The sequence below is a fragment of the Loxodonta africana genome, chromosome 12 (assembly GCF_030014295.1).
Source record: "Loxodonta africana isolate mLoxAfr1 chromosome 12, mLoxAfr1.hap2, whole genome shotgun sequence".
Classification (NCBI taxonomy): Eukaryota; Metazoa; Chordata; class Mammalia; order Proboscidea; family Elephantidae; genus Loxodonta; species Loxodonta africana.
Window position 1 is genome coordinate 88,079,444 of NC_087353.1, and position 25,629 is coordinate 88,105,072.

At 45.8% G+C, this 25,629-nt stretch overlaps 1 protein-coding gene across 4 annotated transcripts; it reads left to right on the forward strand.

Moving 5' to 3' along the window:
- Positions 1-346: 346 nt before the first annotated feature.
- On the forward strand, positions 347-25,608 carry AGFG2 (ArfGAP with FG repeats 2). 4 transcript variants are annotated; one of them, XM_023541692.2, is made up of 13 exons: positions 347-611; positions 11,790-11,883; positions 12,679-12,794; positions 13,892-14,045; positions 14,624-14,789; positions 15,755-15,880; positions 16,545-16,577; positions 20,155-20,278; positions 20,504-20,586; positions 20,763-20,846; positions 21,868-21,996; positions 22,796-22,881; positions 23,236-25,608. In XM_023541692.2, the coding sequence occupies exons 2-13, from the start codon at positions 11,830-11,832 to the stop codon at positions 23,293-23,295; spliced, it is 1,215 nt and encodes a 404-aa protein (XP_023397460.2). In that variant the 5' UTR covers positions 347-611; positions 11,790-11,829; the 3' UTR covers positions 23,296-25,608. The 4 variants fall into 4 exon arrangements, with proteins under 4 accessions (XP_023397460.2, XP_023397458.1, XP_023397459.1 ...); XM_023541690.2 differs by lacking the exon at positions 347-611 and adding an exon at positions 618-846; XM_023541691.2 differs by lacking the exons at positions 347-611; positions 16,545-16,577 and adding an exon at positions 618-846 and having other exon boundaries at positions 20,122-20,278.
- Positions 25,609-25,629: the final 21 nt, after the last annotated feature.

Here is a 25,629-nt window from a genome sequence, read left to right on the forward strand (position 1 = left end):
GTTGTGATCCATAAAATCTTCATTGACTCATTTTTGGAAGTAGATGGCCAGGCCTTTAGTCTTAGCCTGTTTTAGTCTAGAACTAGGCCTTTGAAATTTGGCGGGAATTAATGTCATCAGTCTCGTCAGCAGCAGAGCTGCGCAGCCCCGGGACACCTCTCTCTCGAGCCCTAACTTTGCAGCCTTGCCAGCCAATCAGAGCTAGCGCCTGGAGCCCGAGTTCCGGGGTAGGTAGGGAGTTGGGGGAGGGCACACCAACCAAAGCTGGGAGGTGGCCCGCAAAGAAGGCAGTGGCGAGAGGGGGAGGGGACAAAAGAGGGCACGCTCGGCTCTCCCGGCCGAGGCCTCTGCGGGCCAATGGGAGAGGCCTGAGGCCTTAAGGCAATGGGGTGTGGCGTTGGCAGCCTCTTCAACCGAGGCCGTTCAATGTCAGGCCAATCACAGCGAGGAGGTGGGAGGAGACTAGCCAATCAGAGTGCAAGATACAAGTAGGGGGTCGCGGAGTCTCGCGCGGATGCCGCCGGCTGCCGAGCTTCTGTCAGGGTTGCTGAGCGTGCGGAGGTGGCTAAGGAGGCGGGAAGGCGGCAGTGGTTGAAGGGGCTGAGGTTCGAGTGAGTGGGCAGCGATGGTGATGGCGGCGAAGAAGGGCCCAGGCCCCGGTGGCGGGGTTGGCGGGGGGAAGGCAGAGGCGGAGGCGGCGTCGGAGGTGTGGTGTCGCCGGGTGCGGGAGCTGGGCGGCTGCAGCCAGGCCGGGAACCGCCACTGCTTCGAGTGCTCCCAGCGAGGGGTCACCTACGTGGATATCACCGTGGGCAGCTTCGTCTGCACCACCTGCTCCGGCCTCCTGTGAGTGGAGCGGGAAGGAAGGCAGAGAGTCGGGGGCGTTGGGGAGACAGGGGACCTGGGGCGGACGGGGAAGCCCACGCTCAGATGGGCGAGAAGAGCGCTCAGGTGGGAGGGCGGCGAGGGCGGCTGGGAGGCGCACAGGATGTGGTGAGGGTCTCAGCTTAAGGGGTCTGCTGCAGAGGTGTGGGGAAGAGGAGGGGAGAGACGACGCGGAGAAGATAAGATTGCGTTGTGAGGGCAAGGAAGGCACCCCGACAGAAATGGAGTAACACCCTGAGGGAGGCGAGGGGAACTGAAAGTGGGGAAAAAGTATGGAGAATTGAAGGGAACTCTCAGGGTAGGGACTCGAAGGATCAGAACGTGACATACACATTTAAAGGGAACTTTATGTAGTGGGGAGCCCTGGTGGCGCAGTGATTAAGCGTTCACCAGCTAACCAAGAGGTCCGCGATTCAAATCCACTAGCCGCTCCTTGGAAACCCTATGGGGCAGTTCTACTCTGTCCTATAGGGTCGCTATGAGTCGCTCGGAATCAACTCCAAGGCAACAGGTTTTGGTTTCTATGTAGGTCGAGGGCAAAAAAGGAAGGAGGTAGGGAAAGCCGGGCTCGAGATGAGGAAGTACCTGTCTTCCTTCTGGCTCCTGCTCTTCCCTGAAGTGTGAGATGGAGAAACCAACTTAAAATAGGTAATTTAGCCCAGGTTGACAGCATAGAGACAGTGACTGGTAAGGAGCCATGTTCCAGCGTCCAGGTGCAGATCCTAACCTTGCAGGACTATGGAATGCCTCTTATAGAATCTAAGAGATGAGAGCAGAGGTGTTACCCTGGTAGAGAGCTTAACTTTTCCAAAGGTTTGGTGAACGGTATGAGCCACCCTTAAGTGTAATAATTTACACCTTTAAGCTCTTTGTTGTCCTGGCTGGATTCTGGTGGTGTTAGTTGCCACTCATGGCAACCCCATGTGTGCAGAGTAGAACTGTTCCATGGGTTTTCAAGGCTGTGATCTCTCAGAAGCAGATCTTGAGGCCTGTCTTCCAGGGCTCCTCGCATCCAGCAAACTCTCTCTAGATTTGGGGGGCTTTGTTGTATAATCTGCAGTGCTACGCACTGGCACTGTATTTGGTCATACCTGAGCTGAATCAGAGCCACAGTGCTAGCCCAGATTTCTGATTATGTAAACTCAAAACCAAACCTGTCGTCGCTGAGTCAATTCCGACTCATAGCAACCCTATAGGACAGAGTAGAACTGCCCCATAGGGTTTTCCAAGGAGCTGCTGGTGGACTGGAACTGCTGACCTTTTGGTTAGCAGCCGAGCTCTTAACCACTGTGTCACCAGGTCTCCTCTAGTTATATGGTTTAAAAAAAATTTTTTTTTTGCAGAGTCAATACAATCCTATAGGTCAGAGTAGAACTGCTCCACAGGATTTCCAAGGAGTGGCTGGTAGATTCAAACTCCTGACCTTTTGGTTAACAGCCAGGCTCCTAACCACTGTACCACCAGGGCTCCATGTATATGGTAGGGTTTTTTTTTCCCTCCTTAACCCAAAAACCCAGTGCCCTTAGGGAATTATTTAGTTAGGTGCATGACTAAATTTAATACCAGACCTGAATCTCTCCTTTTATGTTTATCAAGTGATTTATTTTGTCTTTTTTAGTATTATCTTAAAACAGTATTGTTTTTTAATAGGGTGAAACTCTTCTTGTTTCATCTCCCCTTACACCTTTAAGAGACAAGGAGGGAGCAGTATTGTTCTCTTTGCACGACAGATGGGAGAACAGAAGCAAAGAATGGTTTAGTAATCTATCCAATGCCATGTGGGGAGTTGTTTTCAACATTTGTTGTTTAATATTAGTTATGATCATGGCAGACCAGAAACGAGGAGCCAGGTCTCATAAGATACAGTTCAGGATTATTTTTCTACTCGGTTTTTGTCTCTTTTGCCAAACTTCTCTTTATGTTTGGATCAATCTCCCTGTGTGTTGTGAAGATGAACTCAGCTTCAGTCTAAGAGCCACTGTGACTCTTGGGACAGTGACTTAGAACCCAAGCAGGAATGTGTCACAGGTTGAGATAGAGACTCACATGAAGCAAGAGGATAGAGACTTGAGACTGGCACAAGTACTCTGAGAGAAGAAACAAGGTTTAGGAGTATTAATAGCATAAAGGAGAAAGGGAAAAAGCAGATTCCTGAAGATTCTGTTTTGAAGAGGAAAATCTGATTATAGAATCTGGAGGGAAGTAAAGGGAAGCAGGGGGATAAAGTTGATGGTGTATTAGAGTCTAGATCCTCAGAAGAAAATGTTAGGAAACAGAATGGTAATTCATTCCCACAGTTAACTGTGATGGCAGGAAAGATAAACACTGAATAAGTGGAAAGTCCTGACATCATTTTCATTGTTTTATAGCTCTTGGTCTAAAGTGTCCCATGGATAACATTTACTTTCTATAATGAATATCCCTCAATCAGGGCAGAAGGAGGGCCAAGGGATCTGGAAGACATTAAAAACCTGTCTTCTTTCACTGGAAAAGTTAACTCCTGAAATATCAGTGCACGATTTATAGAACCTTGCCACTTTTCCCCGTGGTCACTATTGTTGATCTCATGAATGAAAGGTCAAACACCTGTGCTCTGGGCATACACAAGATGGAAGTGGATATGGCCCAACGATTGATTAGTTATTTAGCCTGGCTCTGTCCAGGGTGTCTGTACATCAAACTGGGGACCTAGCTTCTTAGAAACTTAAGTTTCCGTAGGACCAAGTGGGAGGAATATAGCAGCCTTTTTTTCAGCATCAGAAGATTCTAGGAAGGAATTTTTGCTTAGTACTTAGCATTATGACAGTCATTCAGGGAGTGATTCTTGAGGTAGACTTTGGGAAACATATTTTGGTGGTTGGGAAATGAGAAGCTAGGCCAACCCTTTGTTAGCAGGGGGTGAGAGTAGGATGAAGAACCAAGAGGCCAAGCCAATAAATGAAGCTGAACTGCAGGCATGTTGAGATTATAGGGAGAGAAATACCCGAAGAAACTCTAGAAGAAAGCTGTGGTTTCCCTGGCTGTGACCAGCTGCCTGGTTTCTGGTGGTGCTTCTCATTTGCTAATTGGAGTTCTAATTAGCATTGACTAGGGCAAGGCTGATAAACCTTTTTAAAGGGCTCTTATTACTTGTGTCCTTCTGATGTGCTGTGGGAAGGGCTGGGGGCCAGCAGGTAGGCCATAGGCAGAATGTGTAAGGCGGGGGATACCTATTGCTGGCTGCAAGGTGAGAACAGAGCATATGCAGTCCAGCAGGCAATGGAGAGGGATAACTCCAGGATGACATATTTCAAATCCACGTAGTTAACATCTTAAATCCACATGGTTGGTTGCCCATAGATTAGTGGGAAGTAAAAATTGTAGTAGGACAGCAGCCTATATATCCATTCATTGAGTCAATAAACAAATATTTATGGGGTGCCTGTCAAGCCCCAGACACTGTTTCAGGCACTGGAGATACAATAGTGAACAACATTGACAAAGTCCTCAGCTTCAGGTAGTTTACATCCTAGTGAAGGTCATGGACTATGCATAAATCATTAAATATATCACTGCAGATAGTGATAAGTGCTATGAAGTGAAACACAGCTTATTTTGGGTTAGAGATATGGTACAAAGAGAATAAATAATCTTGTTAAAATTAAGAGGATATTGAGGGGAAAATGGAGCCATGGTGGCACAGTGGTTAAGAACTCAGCTGCTAACCAAAAGGTCGGCAGGTTGAATCCACCAGGCACTCCTTGGAAACTTTATGGGGCAGTTCTACTGTGTCCTATAGAGTGGCTATGAGTCGGAATCGACTTGATAGCAATGAGTTTGATTTTTTTGTTTTGAGGGGAAAATTGAAGTACCATACTTAGCATTATAGCCAGAGAAAAAACAGAATTGGCTTTATTTGTTTGTTTGCTTTTTACCTATTTTATTGTGTTAAACTTTACATAAATTTCACCCGTCTAATCTTAGTACACCTTATTTCTGTTAAGTATATTCTGATGTTCTGCAGCCATCACCGCTATATTTACAGAATTTTGCACCATTCTAAACAAAAACTCCGCACTGGTTATACAATAGCTCCTCGTTTCCTACTTCCCTCAGTACCTGGTAAAATCAGACTGTAGGACTTTAGGGTATTTACCTAGGCATGGAATTACTGGGTCATGGTATTTCTATTTTTAACTATTTGATTATCCATCAAACTGTTTTCCATGGTGACTGCACCATTTTACATTTCCACCAGCAATGCATGAGAATTCTTAAGTTATCCATTTACTAGCCAACATTTTTGTTTTGTTTTTCTGATAATAGCAATCCTAGTGGGAATGGAGTATTATCTAATTGTGGTTTTGATTTGGATTCCCCTACTATATAACCAGAGCCCTGGTGGCGCAGTGGTTAAGTGCTACAGTTGGTAACCAAAAGGTTGTCAGTTTGAATCCACCAGCCACTCCTTGGAAACCCTATTGGGCAGTTCTACTCTGTCCTGTAGGGGTCACTATGAGTCGGAATTGACAATAGCAATGGGTTTTTTGTTTTTTCACTAGTGTGTGGTTTATAGTCCTGGGACTTAGTCCTGATATTGATGTCACTTGTGAGACTTGCGTTTCCATCCGTGTCTGTGGAGCTAAATCTTGCCCATAAACTACAAACAAAAAATCAACAATATGAAGACTAGAGGGGAAAGCTCCGTTGCTTGCTTGTGGAAGTAGAAGACAGAAGATAATTTGTTCATGTCCCAAAGCATCATAGAAGCGTCGTAGATAGCTCCATTAAGTGAAACCAGTAAGACCAAAACATTGGAAAACATACATTTTAGAAACTTGAAAAAAATAGTCAACGTGGCATTTCTAAGAAGGCAGTTAATCCAATATCTCCAGTGTACAAAGGAAAGTGGAAGTATTAGTGGGTGATTTTTAATGAAATGTGTTTTGTTGTTTACAAACAGAATCTAACTATTGCTGTGTACCTAAGACTATATTAAGGTCAAGAAGAGTAGCAAAGTATAATATAATAAAAACTTTATGCTTTCCATATATTAATTTGTTTGAAATCACTCTTACATGATATATATTACCTTTGTAATTAGAACCAGGAGCCCTGGTTAACGCACTCGGCTGCTAACCAAAAGTTTGGCAGTCAGACCCACCACCCACTGCTCAGGAGAAAGATGTGACAGTCTGCTTCCGTAAAACATGTACAGCCTTGGAAACCCTATGGGGTCTCTGTGAGTTGGAACTGACTCTACGGCAGTGGGTGGAGGGTACTGACTATTGCCCTTGAGCATCTTTCATATGAAATTGGTCATTTCTGTATCTTCTTTGAAGCAATATCTATTCAAGCTCTTTGCTCATTTGGTTGCACATTTTACTATTCTTACATATTTTTTAAAATTTTGGTTTTACTTTTTGATATTATTGAGTTTTAGGAGTTCTTTATATATTTTCAATATGAATCTCTTACAGGTTACAGGATTTGCAAATGTTTTCTCCCATTTTGTGGGCTGTTTTTTTCAATCTCTAGATAGTATCCTTTGATGCACCAAAAATTTTTATTTTGGTAGTGTCCAAATTATGTATCTTTTTTTCTTTTGTTTGGGATTTTGGTGTCATACCTAAGAATGCATTGCCAAATCCAAGGTCATGAGAATTTTTCCCTTTGTTTTCTTCTAAGGATTTTGTGGTTTAGGATTGACTTTATTTTAAAGGCCAGGTTTCTGACTGAGTATGTTACACCTATGTTTACCTCTCAGGGGTATGGAGTTTTCTGGGGGTAGCTGGCAGAGTTACCAGAGTTCTCAGCTGGTTGGATTGACAGATAGTAAAGTTGACTGTTCCAGCAAAGCTGAATTTCCCAAGATCTGAAGAAAAATTCATATTTTAAAGTTGGTGGGTGGGTGTGACTGTGGCTTCATCCCTGCATGTGTGAGCTCATTCTTGCTCTCTTTTTTTTTTAATTAGAAATACTTTATCGGCTGTAGCAAAAACCCACAGCGTTGGTGTGAGGGCCTGAGAAAGAGGCTGCTAGTTTCTGCCGTTTCTAAATTTACATACGTGCTGCCACAATTGTAGTTCCCAAATATGACCCAGTTTTATTCATTTGGTTTTCGTCCAACAGCTAATTTCCTTAACCGGAATATAGACCCTTTTCATTTCCCCAGCACGTACATATGTGTGTGTGTTTAGTTGTATTCCTAACTCTTCTCCTAGAGGATGAACCTGTCATTTGAAGCTTAGGATCAGGCAAAAATTGCTGCCGAGAAGGATCTATTTCTAAAGCAGTGCCTCAAATGTTCGTTCTTGTTCTGGTTGGCCTGGATGCCTCTATGGGTAAACCACTTTTCTTTAGAAAGAAAATGGATGTTCAGGCCTGAGATCTCATTGACATCAGGAATGAACACTACTCTCTGACATTCAATGTTTTCAGCCAAGTATGTGACGTGCTTTCCTGATCTGGCTGTTTGGTTCCATCCTTTAATCCATCACCCTTCAAGTTTCAGTAGGGGATACTTGTATCTTCTTCTTCCCCACAACTTGACTTTGATAATAGAGTTCAGATTAAGTTGGACAGAGCTCTGGGCGGATGTCAAGAGATGTCCTTGTCAGCTGTTTATTTTATGACAAGTTTCTACCCTCCTGTGCCTCATTTTTACCTGTCTGGCTACTAGTAGTGGTTCCTAGTTGAAGCACTTATATCTCCACGGAAGGAAAAGTATAGTATGTTGTTCAATAAGTCAGCACTTTTCCATTGTCTGGGTTGAAGAAATACAGATGTTCCTTGCCCCTCTTATAGACCCATCCCTCAATCTCCTCCCATCTCACTTTTTATATTTACCAATGCTGGGCAGAGGTGGACAGAGAGGCACTAAACTACAGATTTAGACACTTTATCATTAGGGGCACATGGACAACTTGAAAAGCTCCTAAGGAAGTAAATTACCAAAAGGGGGAAGAAAATGTAAAAACTATTGAGATTGAGCCTGAAGAGGAGGGCCACTGAGGAAAAACTAGAGGAAATAGGTTGAAGCAGAAGAATTTAGGTGAGGAAGAAGTTTCCTAAAATTGGTGAAATTGATCCTGGGTCAGGAGCAGGATATTAGGGGAGCATGGACTCTCCTTGGTGATGTTTGAGTTCAAGATAAAAGCTAAACTGGTTTAGCTGTAGCCTGCTCAGAAATAGAGGAGTGGAATCCCAGGAGCAGTGAAACAGAATCTGGGGTATATGAATTTGATCACAAATATTCAGAGGCAAGAAATTCCCAAGTCTAAATTTGGCACAAATAAAAGAACTTATGTGTTGGGTGTAACTGGCTTTTTCCACTGTTGACCTGAGAAAACTTATCTGAGCAGCTGAACAGGTTTGATGCTTTTCCCAAGCAAGAGAGAACCAAAATATGGGCCAGCTCGAGGGTGATGACCATAGAAAAACAAAAGGTGTGTGGTATTTGTGAAAATACCAACCAAAAAAACCAAACCCATTGCCATCAAGTCAATTCCAACTCACAGCAACCCTAAAGGACAGAGTACAACTGCCCCACAGGGTTTCCAAGGAGCTCCTGGTGGATTCAAACTGCACACCTTTTGGTTAGCAGCCGTAGCTCTTAACCACTACGCCACCAGGGTTTCCTGTGAAAATACTAGAATGCTTAATAGAATCAAAGGGGAGAGGAGAGAGAAGAAGACAGAATGGATCAGGCAGACTTTAGGATCTACAAATGGCTTTATTTGCTGAGTAATTCAGAGCACTTCTGTGCCATGTAGATGCCCTTCGAAAAAGAAACTGAAGTAGATGAAGACAGTGTGACGGGGCTGAAATATGGCTTCTATCCTAGCAACTTTCTTTTAATGAGAAGAACTTGTCTTCTTCTGGGAAAATAAATATGTCTCTCTATTTTCCTAGAGCCTCCTGGCAGAATGAGTTTGCCATGACAAATGGAAGGGCAATGCCTCCTTCCATTCAAGCTCTCACTTCTTTTGGAAAGAACCTGAGAGTTATATTGGGGAGACTGAGTGGAGGTTGTAGAGGTGGGTCTTTAATTCAACGCCAGTAACTCACATCTGGCCCATTGCATGACCCTGGTATATACCCAGTGAAATGCAACACACCTAGACCATTTGATTTCAGCTACCGGGAGGAAAGGGGTTCTTGCTTCTAAACCGCTTCTCACCGCCAGCGTGGCCTCTCTATGATTCAGAAACAAATACTCTGACTCACAGGCCATGTAACTAGGCCTGCTTCCTGGGCTGCACAGTGTTACCTTGTTGAGAATTCTCCCTGCCCCCAGGCTGTGGCTCTGGTTGTGCATAACCCAGTCTACAAACATCAAGGTCAGAGCAGCGCATTTTGTACTGTGCTGTGGAAACATCGTGTTCCATCAGGCTCATTTGGCCCAAAGCACCTAGATCACTTAATTTTCTCTGTCTTCCCCTACCCTACCACTCCCTCAACAAAACAAAGCCTCCTGTACAACCTCAGCCATAGGAAATAGGAAGTTCAGGTGTTCTAAGCGTCCCCTCTTCATGGATGCCCCTAACAAGGAAGCACACCTCCCTGTTACATTGTACTTTCCTATCAGTACCAGCTTGTCCTTTCAGGAAATGTCAATGACCTTTTTGTGATAGGTTTAGAATCTGTTTTTCTTGTGTAAACATAATACATTTTATCTTTCCCATGACCGTGACCATTTTTCTTCCTTCCCCCACTGCTGCATCCTGAAGTCACATTTTTCCCTGAACTGTCTATGCCTGACAGACTAAATGACACCCTACTACATTGAGAAGTGGCGTCCTGGTGGTGCAGTGGTTAAGCATTTGGCTGCTAACCAAAAGGTCGGCAGTTTGAATCCACCAGCCGCTCCTTGGAAGCCCTATGAAGCAGTTCTTCTCTGTCTTATAGGGTCTCTATGAGTGGGAATCGACTCGACAGCAGCGAGTTTGGTTTGTTGGTTACGTTGAGAAGGACCCTTTTTGGGCTTCCTGGGTCCGTCTTATAAGCTCCTGGTGATAAAGAACTAGTTCCTATAATTTTTGTATCCCCCAATACCTACCACAGTGCCTTGTGTTCTGGTAAATAAATATTAGTCGAAGGTGAAGGAGAAGACAGGGATCATAGACAGAGAAGCCTGCTCTGGCTAGACTTTAGAAAGGCCTGGCATTCTGAGGGGGAAGGGCCTAGTAGTTAAGGTGAGAAAGAGCAAAGGAAAGAGTATAAAACCAGGCTGCCTGGAATTAAAAGCAAGCAAAACCAAGTCATTAGCAAGAGAGGCTTTAGACGAGAAAACTGGAATATCTCTGAAATGTGATCAGAGGAGAGTCTTCAGGCAGTTCAAGTTTAAGAGCTATTGTTTGACTTGTAGTAACAAAGCCTTGCTTTTGGTTTTCCCTGCTCTTACCTTTCCTTAGGGCATCAGCCCTCTTTGATTGTCCTTGTCTTTTAAAGGGGGTATTTCCAGACCTTTTCCTTTAAAGTCCAGCAGTAGAATTACTGAAAATGCCCTCAATTTTATGCTCCAGGGTCCTGTCTTTTGTTAGAACCCCATCGTCAGTAATTCATCATCCATAAGGGCAGTCACCCTTCTGTTCGCTCTACACAGTGTCATCTGTCTCACCCCTCCTCGCCCCATGCTTACACTAATAAATACACTGCCGTTCTCCCAGGCTTGGCTGGAGCACCGTAATTCTACGTGTACACCTGTAAGCATGAATGTATGTTTTCCCCAACTTCTTTATGAGTTTTTGGAGTTTCCACTTGGTACATTTTGTTGTCTCTTCTTCTCCCTTTGCTTTCCTATTCTAGAGTTACCTGCATTAACATCTTGATTTGCCCACTTTTTCCAGGGGAGTAAAAGTCTGAAGAGGCCTCATCAGTTGAAACTATCTTTCCTGCATGTGCCACAAACCAAGTTCCAGTGGTCCTCCACTCCTGGTCCCCAGGGTCTAGTTTGTTTTGTTTTGGCCAGTTTTATTTTAATCCGATGACAGCAGTAGGTCTAGAACAGAGTAAAACTTTAGGTGTAAGGAAAGGGGAACCTATGAAATGCTGTCTGGCTCAGCTCCAAGTTCCTTTGTTAGAACCCTCAGGAGTCCAGTTGAGTGGGGCAAGGAAGCCTTCTTTTCTAATGTAATCTCCACAAGGTTTCTGTGGGCAGAACTGGACTCCCTGGAAGTTAACAGAACTCACAGGGCAGGTACAGAAGGATTGCGGCAGGATATATGTTCCTGTTATGTACCCAATCTCATATCTTATGGTTCAATTTGATTTCCTCCTGCTTCATTGAAAGATCTAGAAATAAAGAAGCCTGGTACATTTCTTTTCTCAGGGATCTTTCCCTAAAGAAAAGGGACCCTCTTCTTCCCCACTACCCTTCTGCCCTCTGTGTACACAAAAGTAGGAGCAGCTACCCTGGGGACTCTTTTTTTTTTTTGGTCACGAAATCCGATCTTTAGTTGTTTTATCAGGAATAGTCACAGGCCTTTATTTTTCCCTACCTTCATGCTTGAGGGGTTTGTGTTTTCATGGGTTCTGGGACCTTGAGGATGTTTGCCGTAAGTTCGAAATGATGATAAAACAAGAAACGGGGGTTGGTTGCGTATCTGAGTTCTCAGAAGTACCCCCTTGGCCTGAACATTGAAACTGTTGGAGCCTGAGCCAAGGTAGAGGAGGCTCTGGATGGGCAAGCTTTGCCCTCCCTCGCCAGAGTGACCATGATTACAATAATGTTCCTGTTTCTTCCCTGCCTCTTCTTAGAAGAAACCTCCAAAATATTCTTGTTTTCCTTAAAATAGGAAGTAGCTTTAGGAAAGGGGTTTGTCTGAGCTTAATTTATGTGCTATTGTTTTATCATATCTCCCTCGCCCTTTCTCTCCTAAACAGACCTGCAGTGCTAATTGCATTGTACTTCTCTCCTATAGGAGAGGCCTGAACCCCCCTCATCGAGTCAAGTCCATCTCCATGACAACTTTCACAGAGCCTGAAGTAGTATTCCTTCAATCTCGTGGAAATGAGGTGAGCTACCACTGATAGAATGGCTAGAAGGCTGTGGGTGCCCTATCTGTCCATGGAGCTTTACCTCAAGATTATAGAAAAAATACTGTTCTTTTTTGGTTGAGTTTCTCTTTTTTTTTTTTTTTAGTATGTAAGGTGTCTTGTCTTAATCTATATTTGTATATTTACAGACTCTTAGTTATACAGATTGTGGTTTATTCAGGCCCCTTGCTTGAGGAAGCAGGAGGAAGTAGGGCTCAACCCTGGGTGCTCTAGAGGGAAACTAGAGCTCCGTGTTAATTGGGTACTCAGTTGACTGGGCCAGCCGCTCTGAGTAAGACTTCCGCAGAGCCGGCTCTATTGACATGAGCCTGGGCAACCCTAGTTTAAGTCTGTGTTATTTACTTGAAAGTAATTTAAACTCCTTCCCCGGCTAAAGCTGCTGGTTGTAAGTTGACGTCCTGGGTGTTAGCAGTACCCCCAGCTTATAGGTAATTGACTTACTTGGGGGTGTAAACAAGAGGCTCTGAAAATTGTCCCTGACCCCACTCCCAAATTTAGTTCCCCATAATTCTCCTGGCTCTCTATTTTCTATTTGTTCCAATACGTAATTATAAATTGTTCATCTAAGGCGTGACCTCTCCATTCGATTATAACCTCTGAAGGCAGGGATCATGTCTGCTTTGTAGGTTTACCCAGATCTAGCACTGTGTCCATGCTCAATAAATATTTAATGATGAATAAATTGGAAGTGAGATCTTTCCCATATCATGCTCTCTGCTCCAACTCCTATATCACTTGACTCCATTCTTGTAGGTTTGCAGGAAGATCTGGCTGGGTCTTTTTGATGCCCGGACATCTTTAGTACCAGATTCCAGGGATCCTCAGAAGGTGAAGGAGTTTCTCCAGGAAAAATACGAGAAGAAGAGATGGTAAGGAGGAGGAAAGACACTGCTCTGGAGACATGTGTCAGACATGCTTACTTTGACAGTCCAATTTCCAGAGCTGAATTTGGACTTCTCTTAAAGGTTAAACTTTGGTTGAGTCAGTTGCACTCATATTCGGTTAGCGCTAAACTCTGACTTCAAAATAATGACTCTACATGAAAGGATAACTTGTTCTGAGTCACTAACCCTGCCTTTTGATATCCCTTCTTTTGGGGAGACAGCAGACTGGCTGGAATGGGGAGATAAGCCTGTGGGAATGTGTGTTCATTTTTATAGCTCATCTCTTGTATGGGGAGAGATGGCTAGAAGCTCACTACCTATAGCTTTATGCTTGTAACCCATCATTTCATTCATGATTTTTGTGTGTTAATTCTGTTTTCCCGATGAAGAAAATAGCATCTGCGTTCTCCTTTGCGTTTTCCTTCCCTGGGTGTCACTTCCTGTTGTTTGATAACTGTAGGATGGAGAAGGGAATGCAGAGAGCAAGCAATTTATCTGTACAAAACGGCATTTTGGAGTCCCTTCTGGGGGTGTCCTCAAGATAAAGAAGATACTTTCAGAGTAGGGACCTACACCGGAAGTGGAGGAAGGGAATTTTTCAGAAGTATCTGGAGCGGACAGGATAGAATATAGATTGTAAGCACTTAGAATATGAAGTGGCAGGAACTTTTATTGTGGGACTGAGAAAGAGGAATCAGAAGAAACACTCAAGAAATTAAAAGGGAGGCCTAGAGTAGGAAGTTGAAAAATAAGATCGCCTGTCCACCAGTATTATTGCATGTTTTATTACTTTAAACACAGATGGTTTGAGGTGTCAAAAAGAGGAAGAAGGAGGGAAAAACAGGCATAAGCCAGAGCAAACTGAACCTTCTTGCAGAAAAAATGAGCATCTGACAATAAAGGGGAAGCTTAAGATGGGCAGAACTTTGCTAAGTTGTAGATTCCCTTTGGTTCAGAAAAAGGAATTAGTAAAGAGGAGAAAGGACTTTGATTGCTGTAACTTGTGTTTTTCCAAGCACCCAAGCTGAGGAGGGTCCAAGGTTTTATCCCTCTCCTCTCAGCTTAACTATTCTTTCTCAAAGGTATGTCCCCCCAGACCAAGTGAAGGGGCCCACTTATACCAAAGGCAGTGCCTCCACCCCTGTTCAGGGCTCCATCCCAGAAGGGAAGCCCCTGAGGACACTTCTGGGTGATCCTGTGCCATCTCTATCAGCAGCTGCCTCCACCTCTAACCAGGTAACTGTCAGATCTTCAAGTTTATTTTGGATTTCAGGTGACAGGGTGTGAGTGTCCTAAATCAAATCCCCTGGTGCTTACTGGGCAGCAGTACAAGAGCTGTAAGTTAGTTCTCAACCCTGCTATTACCTATATCTTGCATCTGTTACCTCTGACTCCTACCCTTTTGGAAGAAAGAACCCAATAGGAAGCGATATTTGTAGAAGTCAGAACATCAACTCTATTCCCTCCAAAGAAACACAGAAGGCATATTGGGGTCAGGACACTGCTTCAGATACCTGGGAAAGGTGAGGAAGAAAAGAACGAGGGAGACTGGTTGGCAGCATTCCTACAGCTCTCAGGGTTACCTTGGCTAATACACTCTAAAATGTGTGGTTCTGGGAGCTGGTGTACTTAGAAGATAGAGGAATTAGGTATGAGAGAGGCTCAGGCAACCTCTGGCCAGGAAACCTCTTAGCTGAAGCCAGTTGCTCACATTCTCTGTCTTCACTTGCCTATCTTGGGGCGGCCTGGGAATCATGGAGAGGCTTGGGTCATGTCTGGGATCAAGTACTGTATGTTATTCCTTCTCCTCCAAGTCTGTCAGTCAGACTCAGGCTCGGCTATCCCAGCCCCGGAGCTCCCAGGCACCTCCCCACTCCTCTGTCAAGAAAGCTAGTACTGACCTGCTGGCTGACATCGGTGGAGATCCCTTTGCTGCTCCCCAGGCGGCACCAGCTTTTGCTGCATTCCCAGCTTTTGGGGGTAAGTGGGACTTAGGATGAGAACTTTCCTACAATGTATTACCCATAACCCAAGGGATTCACTCCCTTGAGGCAACCAAGTTTCACATGGCTCCAGATCTCTTCGTGTGCATGACTGTGATGGTAATTCTGAAGCATCAAGACTGGGGGAGCTGGAGTCATATATGTACAGCAGGGATTGTGTTTGGGAGTTTGGCTGTAAAGCATTAAAGTTGAGAGCTCCTAGCACTTCCTTTTAGAACACTGGAAATAACCTTTTTATTGCTTTCTCTTTCTATTAAAACGGATGCAGAGGGGTGGGATTATCATGTGTTTCATTTCCCCTGTAGCCAATAGAGGGTTGAACGAAGTGTATCCAGTTTCTCTTTTTATTTTCAGCCTTCTTCCTCCACACACACAAAAAATTTTTCTCATGTGATTCTGCCCAAAACGAGACCCTGAACAAAATGTTAACACCTCCTGGAGTAAGGATAAAAGACAGTGGAGAATGAACTCAGAGGCCTCTGAGATGCCCCTTTCTCCCTGGTATATCTGGCTGCCCTGCCCCAGGGCCTTCCAGCTCCCTCTGAAAAGGACCCTTTGGAAAGGGTCCCATGTCCCATGGGTCTTATGTCCCATAAGAGCTGCCTTTGGCCTTTAGCACTGTGCTACCAGGGCTCTTATCTATATAATGTATATACACTATATAGATAAGAGCCCTGGTAGGTAGCACAGTGGCTAAAGCACTCGACTGCCAACTGAAGGGGCAGCAGTTTGAACCCACCAGCCACTCCTTGGGAGAAAAATGTGGCAGTCTGCTTCCGTAAAGATTTACAGCCTTGGAAACTCCATGAGACAATTCTACTCTGTCCTCTAGGGTCGCTATCAGTTGGAATCGACTTGGCGACAGTGGGTTATTACATAGATAGAGGTATGCATTATATATATAGGTATATATATAAAACCTTATATTTTCTCCACCTATAGGCCAGACACCTTCCCATGGGGGCTTTGCCAACTTTGATGCCTTTGGCAGTAGCTCCAGCTCTTCTACATTTGGAAATGTTCCTCCAGTTGGCCAAGCCCCATTCCAGCCCCAACCAACACCCGCAGGTAAACTACTCCCCTGGTTTCCCTTCTTTCTTTCAACTGCATCTGGTTTTCCATGTCCATAGTCACCCTTCATTCACTTCTCCACTAACCTAAAGAACTGTGTAAAGGAGAAACGATAAAGAGAAGAAGCTCAAGGAAAGGATGAAAAGAGTCTGACAGATTCTCGTCAAGAAGAGGGAGCTCTGTGCAATTTTTTCATGAAAGAAAATGGCTAGCGGGAGTTGTGCAGTATTTCTGACTGGGAAGTATGGAAGACCTGTGTCTCGGAAAATTGAGAATGGGCATGACCTTTTCTCTAAAGTTCTCTGATTGTTCATGCTGATCTACTGCCCAAAGAAGTCAGAGATTGGGTCAAAGTTCGAGGAAGTCTCCAGAAGTCTTCGCCCCATCCCTCTAAGAACAAAAACCTGTTAACTCCATGTTGTGTTGTTTCACAATTGAAAGAGGCGCTAAAGCATTTGGTTCCTCCTTAGCCTCCCATACATCAAGTCTGAACAGCCCCTGGGCTGCGCCTCTTCCTTTGTCCATCCTGGAGGCACAGGAGGGCAGCTCGAGAGCCATAAAGACTTTATGTCCGGGGAAAAGTCAGTGATGGCCTGACTTACACTCTCTCTTTCTCCCTTCCTTTACCCACATCCTTTCCCTTTTCCACCCTCACTGCCAGCCAGTCGGATGCTAACTGGAAGTTACAGTTTTGGTAAGTTATTCTTCCCACCCCACAGCCTTCCTAACAGGAGAAGGCTATCTCATGTCTTCTGCTTATAGAGATTTGAGGTCTGGAAGGAACCTTTTGAGTTGAGCCATTTTGCAGATGAGGCAGTTCAGTCATTACCTAGCTGTGCAGCCTATAGAGTAGCAGAGCTGGGACCGGAGCCCAGACTTCGCCCACGGCGTTCCCACTGTGCCATTGTAGGCTGGCTGGTTGCTTTGTTTTGTTTCTTTCTTTTCTTTGAATGGGACAAGAAGAGGCATTTTATATTGATAAAAGTTAAAATTCATAAAGGAGTTCTCACAGTCATGAATTTACAGCAACTGACAGCATAGCCTTGAGATTCCTAAAGCAAAATCCATTAGGTACAATGAGAATATAACAAACCAATAGAGTAGCATACTCTAAAACTCTCACAGAGTTAATAGCTCAAGTAGATAAGTAAGAAAGTAGATGATTTGAGCAACACTTTAACAAGTTTGGTCTAAAAAATATAAGTGGAACTTTGTACCCAACAGATAGAATATACAGTACTTTCAAACGTAGAACTCTTATATAATTTAACCATATATACTAGGAAACAAAATCTCCATATATCCTAAAAAATAGAAATTGTATAGTTCACATCTTTATGATACGAGATGTTCTGAACAAAGCTTAAAATGCTGTGAAATTGATAGGGAGAAGATAGTTATAATGTGGAAAAGGGTCAAAAAGTTAATATTCATAATGTATTTTTAAAAACATCTGTAAATAAGAAAGAAAAATAGAATAATGGACAAGGAATACAAGCAGGTAGTAAGACATGAAAATATCTTCACACATTAGGATATGCTAATGATTTTGTACATTATATTGGCAAAAAGGTTAAAGATTGATAATGGCCAGTATTACACGGGGAAATGGGCCCTTTTGGGCACTGTTGGTAGTGCAGATCGGTAGGGAAATATTCAATTTAGTAAGGGGTATGTGTTCCAGAAAATGGAAACGCTAAATGAAACAGCCTGTACAAGGTTGCTGCAAATTGGTCCCTTCAGAATTGTGCCCCTAAGCAGCCTTGATCGCTTTAAAGACAGACCACTCCCTTCACACTACCCCACCCCTCCACCCTCTCTCCTACCCCCACCCCCACCCCCACCCCCGAGAAGGCACAGAGAGAAGGAAGGCCCAGCCTGGAGAGAAGGCAGGCCCAGCCCGCAGCCATCCCAGGCATCGAACCTTTTGTCCAGTGTCTGGTTATCTCAAAGAGCAAACAATCTGCAGTCAGACCCCAAGTCAGCCAAAATTTATGAGGATCTGCCATGTCCTTAGGCCACATACCAGGGCTAGGAACTTTCACATGTTGTCTGTGAGGAAGGAAAGATCTCCATTTTGTAACTGAGGAAACTGGCTCAACTTGGCTAGTGACTTGGCCAGAATCAATGGCAGATAGGTGGCAGATTCGGTTCACTTTGACCACGTCATGTTCATGAGGATGCCTCTGCCAGTGTGACATGAAGAGCTGTTGGGTATGAAGTAAGAAGGAAAGCTTTGGTGAGAGGCGGGTGTCTCTTCTGTCAAGCTTGGTTTTATTTTTATACTTCTGAGGGGGAGTTCGGAGAGGGGAAATTTCTAAAACCGCAGTGTCTCCTGACACCGCTCTAAGACATGTGTACAAGTTCAGCAGCATGGAGGCTCTGGACACGGATAAGAAGCAAGCCACACTGCAGGTATTCCCAGCAGCCACAGCCTGCCTTCTGACAATGTGCTGTCAGCTCAGGGTGTCCACCCCACACGGGTAAGGACCGCCTCTGCCCTCTAGTGTCCACAAAGAGGCACACAGCACTGCCTGCAGTCTGGTCAGGTTGAGGACCTGGTCCTCACCGAGAGAAACTCCTGGAACATGAAGGCCCAGAGCAGTAATGAAGAGTTCGACCTGTCTGAGGACAGGGCTGCATTAGCTCAGAAATGCCACATACCCTGAGTCAGTCAGGCAAGGGAAAGGCCTGGGGTCTGGAGGATCAGTAGAAGGTCCAACATCACCCTCTTGGCTCTCCAGCCTTCCTGATGTCCTTTGGGCCAGAGAGAATTGAAGAGCAAGTATGCATAGTGGCATCATAGCCTAGCAAGGGGGGAGCTCAAAACCAGAACTAGAAAGCCCAAGGGATTGGGAGAGAGAGTAGCAAAGTAGAGAGCTCTTGATAAGTAGCTGATTCTAGAGACCTGGCTGCAGGTCAGCACTGGCTCCTTTGCCTGTCTTTTCTGAGACAGAGCCTGAATCGTAAGTGTTTATGCTGTGTGCCTAGCACATAGATGATTCCCTTATAAAACTTCTTTGGGTAGATACCACCTACTGGAGCCCTGGTGGTGCAGTGGTTAAGCACTCAGCTGCTAACCAAAAGGCCAGTGGTTTGAATTCACCAGCCAGTCTGTGGGAAAAAGATGTGGCAGTCTGCTTCCATAAAGATTTACAGCCTTGGAAACCATATGGGGCAGTTCTGCTCTGTCTTATAGGATAGCTATGCGTCGAAATTGACTCAATGGCAACAGATTTTTTTTTTTAGCCACCTAAGCCTTTAGAAACAGAAGCACATAAAAATTCAAATTAGAGTTCTGAGACATTTAGAAAAAAAGCCGAAAACTTACTGACAAGAAACCAAGCTGTGATTTTAGGGGGCAGAGGAGCCATGAAGATTTGAGAGCCACCCTGGTGTTGCCTTGTCCTTCTTCATCTTATGTCTTTATCTTTTCCTTTCCTTTTTTTTTGCCTCTTGTCTCTGGAGGCAGCCCATGGGAAGGTAACCCCCACCCCCTTCACCATTGCTCTTGATCTCATCCTTTTCTACTTTTTGAAGGGCTTTTTTCCTATCAGCTATCATATCTAAATTTCACCTGGAAGTAGTCTCTTATATTAGTGGCCTGATAACACTACACATTTGTGTTAGGCCTTACAGACTTGAAAACACTTTCACTTATCTTATAGGGTCTTTACAACCACGCTATGAGATGACAAGAAAAACAGTGAGATGGTGTGCCAAAGTCACAGAGGTAGCAAGTGGTAGAGCCACAGCTAGAATCCAGTTCTTCTGACCTACCTATTCAAATATTCACTCAGCAAACAATTACTGAGCACCCATTATTTAACAGACAATATGCAAAGTTTGTTTTATGTCAGTAATGTGAAGTCTCCCAGCACTCACCTAAAAAGCCTTTTTCCATTTGTGGCTTCATTTTACCTTCACAACAGCCCGGAATGGTAGATAGGGTTCCGTTACACAGATGGGACTTTGACATACTGATAAAGAAACTTTCTTAAAATGACAGAGACTCATGCTTCTTCTTGTCAGACAAATTGTTTAGAGTTTCCAGAACGCTTGCTCCTTGGACTGTTCTTAGACTGTTCTGTCAGACTTCCACGTGGGAATTTTTCCTATGGAAAAGCTGGCTGGCTCTGGAAAACCCAGTTGGTGCCTCTCATGCCATCACTCCACTCCTCCACAGGCACCCCCACCTCCATCTTTTCTCCTGCCCCTTCCATCCTGTCCCGTCCTAGGCACAACCTCTTCTGTTTCCTATGATTGTCCAGGGAGCAGCCAGGTGACTCCATTTGGTGTCTCTCCTCTTGCGCCTGCCAGCCAGCCTAACAGCCTCACAGACATGGGCAGCATCCTGGGCCCCGGGGTGTCAGCTGGAGGTATCTCTCCTCACAGGTAGGTCCAGATATCGGGAGGTGCCTTGGGGCAGGAAAGCCTGCTGAGAAACCCTGATCTTGCCTTTCCACCCTACTCTACTCTTACTGCCCCACTTCCCTCTCCCTTGCTTACCTGTCTCATCCTTGCAAGCAAGGACAGAGTTTGCTGTCTCTTGGTCCCTTGCTTAGCTTATGCCCTGTGTCATGGAGAATGTACATGCTGACTTCTTTCCCCATACTGCAGTGTCTTCGGGGTGGCTAGCCCAGCCCCCGCACTCCAGTCTGCCACAGCTGGCGGCAGTGGCAGCACAGGACTTACCTTCGGAGGTGAGTCCTGCAGGTGGAGACCCAGGGAGGGGATCCAAGGCCAAGAGGAATTTGGGGACTCTGGATGGGAGGGGAGTGGAGAGGTGTGCACACCAAGATCTAGAGGAACACTTGCAAGCAAAAAACAATAATAATTATTTCTTTCTCCCACTTCTATCCTGTTCCACCCTGAACAGCCTTCACCAACCCTTTCACAGCACCTGCTGCTCACCCCCCACTGCTTTCCACCAACCCCTTCCAGCCCAATGGCTTGGCTGCAGGTAAGAGTTACCCCTGGCCCTGACCTTTTTAGACTCTCCAGGTCACAAACTGCCCTGCACCTCTCTTGGGGAGGAGTGGCAGGGAGCCTCAACTGAGAGGTGTCCTTTGAAACTAGCCTCCTTCCCTTGCCCACTTTTCACCAGCCCAGGCCAGACCCATTTAAATTTCCAGGCCACCTAGTGGGCAAAAGTAGAAACACCCAAGTCACAGAATTTTAGAATTAGAAAAAACCTACTACAGGGTCTCTATGAGCTGGAATCAACTCAACAGTAGTGGAGTTTTTTTTTTTTTTTTTTTAATCAAAACGACTCTGAAGGTTGTTTTAGTGTTGACTGGTAGTGACAATGATTTTTTTCTCTCCAACCCTCAGTAGTGGCCCCTGGGAACCCAGCCTCTCTCCCTGGTGGGTCCCAAGCCTAAGCCACCTGAAACCATGACCCTGTTCCCTGCCCTCATCAGAGTCCAGTGGTGTCCTCCCGTCCTGACCTTCTCTAGCCTCTCTTTTCTTTCCTCTAGCGCATGTCTCACCCTTTTTTCTTTCTTAGCTCCCCCAAACCTTTAGGCCAGGAAGAGAGACTAAAATAGCTACCAGAGCTGACCCATGTGCCAGGCACAGTGCCAAGTGTTTTGCATTTGCTTCTTAATGTTCACTACAGCCATAGGAGATAGGTGCTGTCCTTATTTTACAAACGGGAGAACTGAGGCAAAAGAGGGATAATAATTTGCTTAGGTTCATGCAGTTTAGTGGGCAACAGAAAGCCGAACCCAGTTCTGTGCCATGTCCATGCTCCCAGCTACTGTGCTGTCCATGTCACAAGTCACCAGGGGCAGGGACAGGGTAGGTCTGGTAGGTTGTATGAGAAGCTAAAGAGTTCCGTGACTCATTCAGGGTACTCCCACTGGGTACCTTTTGTTAGGAAAAAGCTATATCCCATTTTCCCACCTTGCGGGGGAGTAAGAAAAACCTCTCCAGCCCACCTTCCAGAAGTTTACCTGAGACTCATGTCCCTCATTCCACAGGGCCTGGCTTTGGGATGAGCAGTGCCGGGCCTGGCTTCCCCCAGACAGTGCCTCCAATGGGGGGCTTTGCCAGCAGCTTCTCACCACCTGTGTTCCCCCCACAAACCTCCATGACTCAGCAGCAGAATGGTAAGGGATTCAGACCTCCTTTCCTGCTCCCCATTCCCCACCCTACAGGGACACATGAATATCAGGGAGCCAGACATTTGAGCTCAGTCCCTTTTTGACCCATAGGGGGCAGTCAGGGAAGGAACAATCCTACCTCTGTACTCTGACTGTGCTCCGGGTTTTTTTTTTTTTTTTTAATTGTGGTGAAATTATACATAACAAAACATCCACCATCTCAAAACTTTCTAGGTGTACATTCAGTGACATCAATTTCATTTTTCAAGTTGTGCAACCATTCTCGATATCCTTTTCCACATCATTCCACCACCATTAACAAAAACTCAATGCCCCCAAGCAAAGTCCACCTTTCCCTCTCCCTCCCACCCGATAGCCACTAATAATCTTTGATTTCTATATAGTTGCTTATTTCACATAAGTGAGATTTTACAGCATTTGGCCTTTTGCAGCTGCCTTATTTTGCTCAGCGTGACGTTTTCAAGGTTCATCCATGTTGTGGCCGCATCAGGACTTCATTTCTCTTTATGGCTGAGTGGCATTCCATTGTGTATACATAGCACACTTTATTTATCCATTCATATGTTTGGGGATATTTTGGTGGCTTCCACCTTTTAGCTATCGTGAAAAGTGCTGCAGTGAACGCCGGTATACCGGTTCTGCTCCGTATTTTTACTCCCCAAATTTAGGAAGGTCCCCTCTTGCAGCTCTACAGGGACAGGGTGGGGGTGGGGGTGGAGTGAGTCAGCTCCAGCCTGAGGGGCAGGGTTCATTTCAGCTGAGTTGTTGCTCTTGCCTCTTACAGGCTCTTCCTTTGGGGACTTAGGATCAGCCAAGCCGGGGCAGAGGCCACTGGGCCAGCCAGCTGGGATCTCCACCAACCCCTTCATGGTGAGGAGGAGGTGCCTCAGGCGCCATGACTCTGTGGTGTGGGGCGTGGTCTTTCATCCAGGTGGTTGGGGACGGAATCCTTCAGGAAAAGAGGGAGAAGTGGGTTGGGTCTCATACCCTTCCTTGTGAATTTCCAAGTGTTTTCCAAGCCCAGCTCTTCTTCGCCTGTCATCTCCACACTCTCCCGCCTTCCCCCCGCCATTTACCTCTTATCTCCCCCACTTTTTTCTACATGCCTCCCCTACTCCCACTTCCCCCAGCAGAGTAATTTTGAGGGAGAAAGGCATCCTAAACTGTATTTCTTCCCTGTTTTTTCTCCCTCAATCTAATACATTTTTTCTTGTTTCTTTCCAGACTGGATCAGCAGCAACCCCATTTGCCTCCAAACCTCCAGCCACCAACCCATTCTTGTAGCACTGTGTTCTGGGGTGGGGGCCCTTTTCCCTGCTCACTGGGGCCCCTCTGCTCCCCAGAGCTCTGGTGACCACTTGCCTGTTGACATTTCTATGGGCCTGAGCCCAGAATGGGCCTGGTTTTGCAGGGCGGGGGTGTTGGGGTTGGTGGAGGTGGTATTGCTTTGCTTCCAGCTTACAGATAAAGCAGCACCTTCCTGGGTCAGCTGCCCCCAAGGCCTTCTCCCTTCCTCCCTCCTCCAGCCGCCACTCAGGCAGGCCCCCCAAGGAGGAGCGAAGGCAGAGCCTGGGCTAGAGGAGTGATGCTGTTTATGTTTTCAAATTATTCATTATGATGAACACAATCCTCCTCTTCTCCTGCCCTCTGCATACAAGCATTGCCCTCACTCCTAACCTGGGGGCAGAGATAGCTGTGCTTACATTGACTGGCTCACTCTCCCGACTGCCATTCCCTATGGGAACAACTCTTTACCCACCCCAGCTTTCCACCGCTGTTCTCTCATGGACAGAAACACAGTGGAAAAAGTAGGGTAAAGGCAGAGCTGAGGCGTGGCAGTGACGTGGGATAGTGATCAGACAGCCCTGGGGCCAGGAAGACCCAGGAACCCTGAATGCCCTTGCTGCCCTAGCTTCAGCTAGCGCACCCTGTTTCCCCCACCTCCCGGTGGGCAAGGAGGCCCTGAGGTTTTTGCTTTCCTGGCTCCCCTCCCTCCTTCTGGGCAGTCAGGATGAATAATTTTACCTACACACGTACACATGCCCAGCTCCTGTCAAGCACTTTAGTTAGCTGTTGGTGTCATGTTTGGATACCAATGTTTTATATTTATATAGAGAATTTTCTAATATAGCCTATTATATATACACACACACATACAGCCAGCCAGTCCCCCTCTCCCAGACATGAGGAATGGGATGAATCCCCATTTGTGCCTCAAGGACCAGCAAAGCCTGCGCTCCGGGGGCGAGGGGGAGGCAGCTGTGTGTCCTGATCACCCCAGGGCCTGGACTTTTCCAGGGAAAGGCTTTTTGCAATTAGCTGGGGTTTATTTTTTTTCCCCTTTCTTTTTTCCATGTGCCTCCCTCACCCCCAAATCTCAGCACCAAAGCTCATTGCAGGCAATGTTGGAAAAGAACTGCATTCGAAAGAAAAAGGAAATGCCTCTGTGGTCTTGCTTTGGGCCAGCTTGAGGGGTCGCATGGCAGTTAACAGGGCTGATCTGTGACTAGGCTCCATTGGCCTGGACTTTGTGGGTGGGTGACAATGCTGCCTTTGCCAAGGACAGGACACATTTGTGCCAGCCAGAGCCAGTCCCTGTCTGGACTGCAGTCCCATGTTAGCAGTGGAACGGAGGGATGGGAGGGGGGCTAGATCTGTAAGAGATCAGAGTTAGGGAGATGTAGTGAATGGGGGCAGTTCCCACTGAGGGTAGGGAGTGGGCAAAGGAGGTAGGTTCTAATGTGGAGATCAGAGTGGGGCACTTAGCCGAATCAGGGCAGACCACTCCTGGGTCTGGTGGTGGTCTCAGCCCCTGGCCAGTCCGCCTGAGGATGTTGTGTCAACACCCATGGTGTCTGGGCTGTTTGTGTGCTGACAAGATGGCTTGGGTGTAAATACCTCACCTGACTGAGGAGAGGCTTAGGACTCAGTCTTGCTGTTAAGCAAAGACCAGGAGAGATTCTTCCCCTTTCCACTATTGCCAGGAACCTGTTCATTCTTGGAATTTCTGGATCTTTCTACATAATGACCTTTAACAGCAAGAAGATGTGGGGATTAGTAATCACTTAATTTACTTTGAGAATTTTTTCTGGAAATACCTCCAGCTGCTGCTATTTGCCCAGCCAAGCTTGACTTCCCCACCTTCTTTAAGGAACAGTACCCATCCTGTCTTGTTTCTGCGTTTCTGGTCTCCCAGCCTCCACCTGCCTTCCAGCTCCTGGTGGGATCTCTCAGGATGGACCACCATGCTTTGTTCCCTGGATTTTTCATATTCTGTTTCCTTTTTCCCCATCTATTTGTTTTGCTCTCTATCTTTGCTCCTTAAAAGCCAAAAAAAACACACAAAAAAACCAAGCCCGTTGCCATCGAGTCAATTTCTACTTATACTGACCCCACAGGACAGAACAGAACTGCCCCATAGTGTTTCCAAGGAGTGGCTGGTGGATTCAAACTGCTGACTTTTTGGCTAGCAGACAAGCTGTTAACCACTGCCCCACTGGGGCTCCCCTGAAAGCCAGGGTGGCTGAAATCTGTTATGGTATAATAGGAGCCTTTTCTTGTTTTTCCCTAGCTCCCTCCTTCCTAACTCCAGAAACACTGAGGTTTGGGACGGAGATT